General features: G+C 41.0%; 1 protein-coding gene across 6 annotated transcripts in view; it reads left to right on the forward strand.

The window, feature by feature from the left end:
* LOC112254760 (engulfment and cell motility protein 2) overlaps positions 1–5477 on the forward strand; it is a 40194-nt gene extending 34717 nt beyond the window's left edge. For all 6 annotated transcript variants that reach the window (XM_042324580.1, XM_024427585.2, XM_042324582.1 and 3 more), the window contains one exon: positions 3462–5477. In XM_042324580.1, coding sequence (XP_042180514.1) covers positions 3462–3662 — 201 coding nt within the window. In that variant the 3' untranslated portion in view covers positions 3663–5477. The remainder of the gene's footprint in view (positions 1–3461) is intronic.
* Positions 5478–10593: the final 5116 nt, after the last annotated feature.

Consider the following 10593-nt stretch of genomic DNA (forward strand, 5'->3'; position numbering starts at 1 on the left):
GCGTTCATTGCACACAGAGTCAGTGTATATGCCACAGTTTGGGTTGCCTAATTTTCCAGATTATTACGTAATTATGACATAACATTGAAGGTTGTGCAATGTAACAGGAATATTTAGACAAATGGATGCCACCCCTTAGATCAAATACGGAACTGTTCCGTATTTCACTGAAAGAATAAACGTTTTGTTTTCGAGATGATAGTTTCTGGATTCGACCATATTAATGACCTAAGGCTTGTATTTCTGTGTGTTTATTATGTTATAATTAAGTCTGATTTGATAGAGCAGTCTGACTGAGCGGTGGTAGGCAGCAGCAGGCTCGTAAGCATTCATTCAAACAGCACTTTTGTGTGTTTTGCCAGAAGCTCTTCGTTGTGTGTTAAGCATTGCGCTGTTTATGACTTCAAGCCTATCAACTCCCGAGATTAGGCTCGTGTAACCCATGTGAAATGGCTAGGTAGTTAGTGGGGTGCGCGCAAACAGCGTTTCAAACGTCACTCGCTCTGAGACTTGGAGTGGTTGTTCCCCTTGCTCTGCATGGGTAACACTGCTTCGAGGGTGGCTGTTGTCATGTGTTCCTGGTTCGAGCCCAGGGAGGAGCGAGGAGAGGGACGGAAGCTATACTGTTACATTGGCAATACTAAAGTGCCTATAAGAACATCCAATAGTCAAAGGTTAATGAAATACAAATGGTATAGAGATAAATAGTCCTATAATAACTACAACCTAAAACTTCTTACCTGGGAATATTGAAGACTCATGTTTAAAAGGAACCACCAGCTTTCATATGTTCTCATGTTCTGAGCAAGGAACTTAAACGTTAGCTTTCTTACATGGCACATATTGTACTTTTACTTTCTTCTCCAACACTTTGTTTTTGCATTATTTAAACCAAATTGAACATGTTTCATTATTTATTTGAGGCTTAATTGAAGTTAAAACCTCTCTGGGATAGGCGGGACAGTCGCGTCCCACTTGGCCAATAAAAAAAATAATACTATAAAAATCTAACTTTCATTAAATCACACATGTAAGATACCAAATTAAAGCTACACTCGTTGTGAATCCAGCCAACATGTCAGATTTCAAAAAGGTGCTATTATCTGATGATAGCACAATAAACAAAGAGTAGCATATTTCAACCCTGCAGGCGCAACACAAAAGGCAGAAATAAAATATAAATCATGCCTTACCTTTGACGAGCTTCTTTTGTTGGCACTCCAATATGTTCCATAATATCACAAATGGTCCTTTTGTTAGATTAATTCCGTCGATATATATCCAAAATGTCCATTTATTTGGCGTGTTTGATCCAGAACAACACAGCTTCCAATTTACGCAAAGTCACTACAAAATATCTCAAAAGTTACCTGTAAACTTTGCCAAAACATTTCAAACTACTTTTGTAATACAACTTTAGGTATTTTTAAACGTTAATAATCGATCAACTTGAAGACTGGACTTTCTGTGTTCAATACAGGAAGACAACAAACTGACGCTACTTTTCAAGCCATGAGTCTCTCTCAAAAAGTACACTTCAAATGACACTCATTCAAGATGACCGTACTTCTTCATTACACAAAGGAATAACCTCAACCAATTTCTAAAGACTGGTGACATCCAGTGGAAGTGGTAGGAACCCCAAGGAAGTCTCTTAGAAATCTAGTTTCCCAATGAAAACTAATTGAAAAACTAAAATCTGAATGGTTTGTCCTCTGGGTTTTGCCTGCTACATAAGTTCTGTTATACTCACAGACATGATTCAAACAGTTTTAGAAATGTCAGAGTGTTCTATCCAAATCAACTAATAATATGCATATATTATATTCTGGGGATGAGTAGCAGGAAGTTGAAATTGGGCACGCTATTTATCCAAAAGTGAAAATCCTGCCCCCTATCCCGAAGAAGTTAAAATAAGTGTTCATTCAGTATTGTTGTAATTGTCATTATCACAAATACATTTTTAAAATCGGCTGATTAATCGGTATCAGCTTTTTTTGGTCCTCCAATAATCGGTATTGGCGTTGAAAAATCATAATCAGTCGACCTCTATAACAGATTTCTACATTTATTTTGCAGTGCACGCGACGCGAGAGCAGTGTAGTCAGCCTGTTACTGTATGTAAACTTCTGACCCACTGGAATTGTGATGCAGTGAATTATAAGTGAAATAATTTGTCTGTAAACAATTGTTGGAAATATTACTTGTGTCATGCACAAAGTAGATGTCCTAACTGACTTCCCAAAACTGTAGTTTGTTTACAAGAAATTTGTGAGTGGTTGAAAAGCGAGTTTTAATGACTTCAACCTAAGTGTATGTTAACTTGTAATGGCTGCAATCCCCCTATCGGGATAAGTGTCATCAACAACCGCTGAATAGCATAGCGCTACATACAATAAATATTACTATAAATATTTATATTCATGAAATCACAAGTGCAATATAGGAAAACACAGTTTAGCCTTTTGTTAATCCACCTGTCGTGTCAGATTTTGAAATTATGCTTTACAGAGAAAGCAATCCAAGCATTTGTAAGTTTATCGATCGCACGATAAAACATTAAGTACACTTAGCATCAGGTAGCTCGGTCACGAAAATCAGAAAAGCAATCAAATGAATCGTTTACCTTTGATCTTAGGATGTTTTCACTCACGAGACTCCCAGTTACACAACAAATGTTCCGTTTGTTCCATAAAGATGATTTTTATTTCCAAAATACCTCCGTTTTGTTTGTTGCGTTATGTTCAGAAATCCACAGGAAAGAGGTCACGACAACGCAGACGAAAATTCCAAATAGTTTCCATAATGTCCACAAAAACATGTCAAATGTTTTTTTATAATCAATCCTCAGGTTCTTTTTAAAATATATAATCGATAATATATCAACCGCAAATGTCTTTTACAGTAGGAGAGGGTAAAACAATGGCTGTCCAAATTCTGTTGCGCAAGCATAACTCATGTGACCACTTGACGCGATGTTATCGTTCTGGCTCATTTTTCAAAATAAAAGCCTGAAACTATGTCTGAATACTGACACCTTGAGGAAGCGATAGGAAAAGGAATCTGGTTCATATCCCTTTAAATCCAGCAAAGGGAGGCTATGGAACATGGAGTTTTCAAAATAGAAGCCACTTCCTGTTTTGATTTTCCTCAGGGTTTCGCATGCAATATCAGTTCTGTTATACTCAGACAATATTTTGACAGTTTTGGAAACGTTATAGGGTTTTCTATCCAATACTAATAACAATATGCATATATTAGCAACTGAGACTGAGGAGCTGGCCGTTTACAATGGGCACCTTTTTCATCCAAGCTACTCAATACTGCCCCTGCAGCCATATGAAGTTAATTTACGACTTCAACTATATGTGAGTGTGTTGCAAATGTACTGTATGTTATCTGACCTTTGCTCGCTGTCTGCTTTGTCTGTGTTCCTGCCTGCCTGCTTGTGCATGGAGCAGTACTGTATCTGGACTGATGGGCTGTGTGCATTGTTGGGGCGAGAGATGGGCAGTGACCTCACACGCAGCGACCTGGACACGCTCATCTCCATGGAGATGAAGCTACGCCTCCTGGACCTGGAGAACATCACCATACCTGAAGCCCCTCCCCCCGTGCCAAAGGAGCCCAGCACTTACAACTTCACCTACAACTATGGCTGAGAAGTGTGTGTGGAAGGCCTGTTTGTGTTTACATATGTATGAGTGAGAGAAAGACTATAGTGTGTGTGGGCATAATTGCGAGTGTGCGTCTTTATGTATAGTAAGACAAGGAAACCACACACATCCCCTAACCACTACATCTTGAGCTCAACGTCGCTTGTCTAAGGATCTGAAATCCAACCTCCCACAAATAATCCAGGCAGGGTACTACCAATAAGTCTACCATCGTATTTAAATCGTGATTATGATATGAGCTTGATACAAACCTTAACATTTTGTTTTGTAACACATCATTTCATGGCCTTATCAACTGTATGTGTGAAAAGAAGCTCTGTGTGTTTTGAACAGTTACAGCTGAGCCCTACTATTGCTTCATGCATAACAACAGAACCAGATCTGTTTGAACGAGACCTGTGTTCAAATACTATTCCAAATATCTCAATTACTTTCACATACATTTCGAAGTAAATAGTCAGATATTTTTTATTTAATAAGACAAGTCATTGAATATTGGAATCTATTTGGAAATACACTTGGAATGAATTGGCATGTATTTGACGAATCTCAAATGCACTGACTTAAATACACTCCCATGCATTTAACCCAGGTATTTGAAAATAGTATTTGAAATAAGTACTTAAATACTCTCAAATAGTAGACTTACCATAGAAGTAGTTGATTCAGGCCACATTATTTGAAAATACTCAAACACAAGTATATAAATAGCAAATAATCAAATACACATGCATTTGAACCCAGGTGTGGTTTGAACTGATACTTCATGGGCCACGGTGTTGTTTTCAAGTCACTCCATGTCCTTTCATCTTCTAATTCAGTACTAATCTATATTATTGATGTTTGTTATGCAGAATATAATTATATTTTTTGTAAATGATTGTGAATTCAGTCTCAGCAGTGAAGAGAAGGAACACTAACTTTCTAGCAACCTACTAATTTGACTTCAGAGACGTGGTTATTGAGAAAGACTAATAAGCTAGGTATCAAACTGTCTGTTCTCTGCAACAGTTCTCAGATCAAGCAGTAAGCCATTTGTAGGCTTGTCACATGTTTTTCGTCTATAATTATTCTACTTTGTATAGTCCCAGTTGCCAAATAGCGATCTGTATGTGGAGATGTTTTACACTAAACAAATGGAGCTTTCACCATGCAAGCACTCTGAAGTCATCCGTCATATTCTCTGGCATTAGTAGGTCAGGAGATTGCCAAAATGTCTCTAACATAAATCCTCAATGATCAAGATGTTCAATATCGGATATGTTTTTGTTGTATCTTACACAACTAATGAAAGTAACAAGAAATGTGCTCAGTATATGCTATTGGAGTTTGGTTGCGCTGTATGTAAATTAATAAGATTTAGTGGTCTTGTATTGGAAGTTATTTCAACAAAAGTGTTTCTGTTCTGAGTCTTTCCTTTGGAAAAGGGTTCTGGGTCTTGATATTTGATGTCCCATTGTTCATAGTACACAATTGGAAAGGGATGTTATGTAAGAGACATCACTTTCAAAAGCTTGTAGCTGCTTAGAGAATTCTACAAAATTCCACATTGAACCAAGTGGGGTTTCTAATGGACACCAACAATGAGACTTTTGAAGAGGCTTTAGCATCTGGTACTCTTTTACATGACTTGCTGAACCATGACTGTGTTCAGGCTAGTGCTGGTACTGAATGACATGTTTGTCACGAAATAACTTTAAATTGAAATATGGTATTCATATATAAATAATTGTCTGTATATATTGTGTTGCCTTATTAAAAAAAAGTTGTGTGAATAAATAAAGCTAAACTGGTATGGTATTTTGTCCTGGAAAAGAGGGTTTTAAATTGTCTTTAGCTTTTCACACCTGTTTACCACTGTATATCTGCATGTATCCAAGTTTATTGACTCCTCTACATTGTATTGGAGAGTCAGTCATCTACTACAGGATCGACTCAACAAAACTGTAGTCAATGTTGTACAGTATAATACCTAATTTCATCAGTTATCTTTATAAAGAATTCAAAATGTATCAATTATCTTTGAAGAATTCAAAATTCACCAATACATTTAACTAATTTAACTGGTTCTCTTATCAAAATACAAGTTTTAGTACAGAAAAAAATGCAATACATCCAAGGCAAACTGGAAATGCCCACAATGCTTTCAAAAGCAGTTTGACACAACTTGGTGTTAACAGCACACCACATCAAGCTCCATTTAGAGTGCAACTCTCCTGGTGTTGAAGGTCCCATAGTCCTTTGCAAAATGTGTGATTTGGATGATAGGTTTCAGCAGCAGCACCACATCTACATTCTCATTTACATCTCCCTCCTTATCGTAGTCCTTTAGGGGAAGGATGCAGTTCATTGGGATGCCCAGCTGATTACTGCATTCTTCCATCCAGAGAAAGATGATGAAATCAAGTAGAAATGTGTTGCTTCTCTATGTAACGGATTTAGCTTCGTAACCTCATTCCCCAGTTTGAAATTTGACATCTACAGATTATATTTGTTGGCCAATAAATGCTGGCATAACTGGCACATGATGGTACTTTTAAAGGAACTTCAACAGTGTTAAATGATCTGACTCACCTTTCGTTAGATTTTCTTGCTTGTAAAGATATTTCTCAGGTTGCCATCCACCAGGTTACAGGTCTTGTCCACCATAGTCATTACACAACCGTAGGGATATCTGGCATGGGTTGAGGTGAAATACACTGCTCAAAAAAAATAAAGGGAACACTTAAACAACACAATGTAACTCCAAGTCAATCACACTTCTGTGAAATCAAACTGTCCACTTTGGAAGCAACACTGATTGACAATAAATTTCACATGCTGTTGTGCAAATGGAATAGACAACAGGTGGAAATGATAGGCAATTAGCAAGACACCCCCAATAAAGGAGTGGTTCTGCAGGTGGTGACTACAGACCACTTCTCAGTTCCTATACTTCCTGGCTGATGTTTTGGTCACTTTTGAATGCTGGCGATGCTTTCACTCTAGTGGTAGCATGAGACGGAGTCTACAACCCACACAAGTGGCTCAGGTAGTGCAGCTCATCCAGGATGGCACATCAATGCGAGCTGTGGCAAGATGGTTTGCTGTGTCTGTCAGCGTAGTGTCCAGAACATGGAGGCGCTACCAGGAGACAGGCCAGTACATCAGGAGACATGGAGGAGGCCGTAGGAAGGCAACAACCCAGCAGCAGGACCGTTACCTCCGCCTTTGTGCAAGGAGGAGCACTGCCAGAGCCCTGCAAAATGACCTCCAGCAGGCCACAAATGTGCATGTGTCTGCTCAAACGGTCAGAAACAGACTCCATGAGGGTGGTATGAGGGCCTGACGTCCACAGGTGGGGGTTTGCCAGAGAACACCAAGATTGGTAAATTCACCACTGGCGCCCTGTGCTCTTCACAGATGAAAGCAGGTTCACACTGAGCACATGTGACAGATATGATAGTCTGGAGACGCCGTGGAGAATGTTCTGCTGCCTGCAACATCTTCCAGCATGACCGGTTTGGCGGTGGGTCAGTCATGGTGTGGGGTGTCATTTCTTTGGGGGGCCGCACAGCCCTCCATGTGCTCGCCAGAGGTAGCCTGACTGCCATTAGGTACCGAGATGAGATCCTCAGACCCCTTGTGAGACCATATGCTGGTGCGGTTGGCCCTGGGTTCCTCCTAATGCAAGATAATGCTAGACCTCATGTGGCTGGAGTGTGTCAGCAGTTCCTGCAAGAGGAAGGCATTGATGCTATGGACTGGCCCGCCCGTTCCCCAGACCTGAATCCAATTGGGCACATCTGGGACATCATGTCTCGCTCCATCCACCAACGCCACGTTGCACCACAGACTGTCCAGGAGTTGGCGGATGCTTTAGTCCAGGTCTGGGAGGAGATCCCTCAGGAGACCATCTGCCACCTCATCAGGAGCATGCCCAGGCGTTGTAGGGAGGTCATACAGGCACGTGGAGGCCACACACACTACTGAGCCTCATTTTGACTTGTTTTAAGGACATTACGTCAAAGTTGGATTAGCCTGTAGTGTGGTTTTCCACTTTAATTTTGAGTGTGACTCCAAATCCAGACCTTCATGGGTTGATAAATTTGATTTCCATTGAGAATTTTTGTGTGATTTTTGTTGTCAGCACATTCAACTATGTAAAGAAAAAAGTATTTAATAAAAATATTTCATTCATTCAGATCTAGGATGCGTTATTTTAGTGTTCCCTTTATTTTTTTGAGCAGTGTATGTTAGTACAGACATTTTAGGCTTGGTGTACGGGTAACAAACTTTAGAAAACGTTCCGTTAAGAGTCTCATTAGGTTGTTAATGTTTTCATAGGTATGTTTCCTGATGTGCATGGAATGTTTCCTAGAGACTATTCCCTTAATGTCAAATATCAAAATATACCCAGAACGTGGTTACCATGTTCTTATAATTTAAGATATGAATGTTCTAGGCACGTTTCATGGGAATGTTGCAAGAACATCGTGTCCGGTTTTCGGTGGGCTCTGAGAATATTCCATCAACGTCCTCATAACCACTGTCCTAATAAGGGATAGCTCTAGGGCATGGGCTTACTGGGCCAGTAGTTATGCTCTGTCCTGTCTAGAAGAAACCCTAACCTCTACTCCGTAGGCACATGTGTAGATCTGAAACAAAACAAATCAAATTTTATTTGTCAAGTGACTATGCATTGATAATAGATTATAAACAGTGAGTAGCAGCAGCCTAAAAAAGGGGGGGGGGGTTGTCAATGCAAATGGTCCGGGTAGCCATTTGATCAGCTATTCAGCAGTCTTTTGGCTTGGGGGTAGAAGCTGTTAAGAAGCATTTTGGACCTACACTTGGAGCTCCAGTACCTCTTGCCGTGTGGTAGCAGAGAGAACAGCCTATGACTAGGATGGCTGGAGTCTTTGGCAATTTTAGGGCCTCCTCTGACACCGCATGGTATATAGGTCCTGGATGGAAGGAAGCTTGGCACCAGTGATGTACTGGGCCGTACACACTACCCTCTGTAGCGCTTTGCGGTCGGAACCCGAGCAGTTGCCATACCAAGCGGTGATGCTCTCGATGGTGCAGCTGTAAAACTTTTTGATGATCTGCGGACCCATGCCAAATCTTTTTTGAGGGGGAATAGACTTTGTCGTGCCCTCTTCACGACTGTATTGGTGTGTTTGGACCATGTTAGTTTTGTTGATGATATGGACACCAAGAATCTTGAAGCTCTCAACCTGCTCCGCTACAGCCCCATCGATGAGAATGGGGGCGTGCTCAGCCCTCCTTTTCATGTAGTCCACGATTATCTCCCTTGTCTTGATCACGTTGAGGGAGAGGTTGGTGTCCTGGCACCACACTTCCAGGTCTCTGACCTCATCCCAATAGGCTGTCAAATTGTTGTCGGTGATCAGACCTACCACCGTTGTGTCGTAGGCAAACTTAATGATTTTGCTGAAGTCGGGCTTGGCCACACAGTTATGGGTGAACAGGGAGTACAGGGGGGGACTTAGCATGCACCCCCAAGGGGCCTGTGTTGAGGATCAGCGTGGCAGATGTGTTGTTGTGTAAGGCTGTAAGCAAAGACTGTAAGGAAAAAGGCTGTAAGCAAATGCACTTCGAAGTAAATCTCAGCTTTATTAAAAGTACACTCAATATGTGTTTTTATTGATAATAGTGATTCAGGAGTATCATCAAAACATGTTCCGCCAACATTAGACAACCCGTGGTTGTCATGGTAAGGGGTGAAGGACTCCAGGGTTTTTGGGGTCAACTCTGACTCCTGTGGTTGAAATCGAAGGAGCTGGCTCTTGCTCCACTCTCTGCGCACATGTACACACCACCTCATTATTGCGGAGTCCTGCTAGGAAAACTAATAGTGCGTTCTAGAGAGGACTGGCATGTGTATGAAGCTTTGCATTTGCTCATTAACTTAAGACAATAAAAGGAAGGTGATGTGTAGGAACTAGAACATTTCAGTGATATTCCTGCTGAGCACTGCCTTGGCACTTCCCATGGGATGACATGCTGCATTCTATGCTGATAAGCCTTTTCTTTGCCGTGTTATATAATTATTTTCTAAGTATGTGCGTTATTCCAGAGGACGATTCACACAGGATTAGTTTTCCCCCCAAAATGTATTTATTTAATTGACTCTTATGACGGAAACCTGGAGTTTTTAAAAAAGTGTAACCGATGTGAAATGGCTAGCTAGTTAGTGGGGTGCGCGCTAATAACGTTTCAATCGGTGACATCACTCGCTTTGAGGCCTTGAAGTAGTTGTTCCCTTTGCTCGGCAAGGGCGGCTTTTGTGGGGCGATGGATAACGATGCTTCGAGGGTGGCTGTTGTTGACGTGTGCAGAGGGTTCCTGGTTCGAGCCCAGTTAGGGGTGAGGAGAGGGAAGGAAGCTATACTGTTTGTTAGGGAGCCACTAAACCTACTGGAGCCATTCATGTTTGAGCCGATCGCTACCCCCCAGATCAAAGAGTTCGTTCTCGTAGCAGTAACAATACATATATGCCGCCTGAAACACGTCAGATTGAGGGTCGGCGTGGGCAAACACAAACTGGTGTGAGTGGGGATGCTGCCAGGTAATGACTAGTGTATGAGTGTGTGTGTTGTAGAGAGATGGTAGCGATACAGCACAAAATCCCAGCGGATGATTTGCTGTTTACATCCAGTCAGAGGTTCCAGTCAGTCTGTGGATGGCGATGTATTTATTGAACGTGTCACTAATGCTATGAAGGACTTCCTGGCAGAAGAGGTTACTCGACCAGTCAGCAGCCGATATGCCATAATTTGTGAAATTTTGTTTGATTATAAATTATATAAGGTTAATATCAGTAGTACGTAGGTGCTCAATTTATATAATCAGTATCCTATAACGATGTTTATCATCAGCTCTGTTTGGCACGGTGGTAACGACCGGAGTT

Source organism: Oncorhynchus tshawytscha, linkage group LG07, assembly GCF_018296145.1.
Source record: "Oncorhynchus tshawytscha isolate Ot180627B linkage group LG07, Otsh_v2.0, whole genome shotgun sequence".
NCBI lineage: Eukaryota > Metazoa > Chordata > Actinopteri > Salmoniformes > Salmonidae > Oncorhynchus > Oncorhynchus tshawytscha.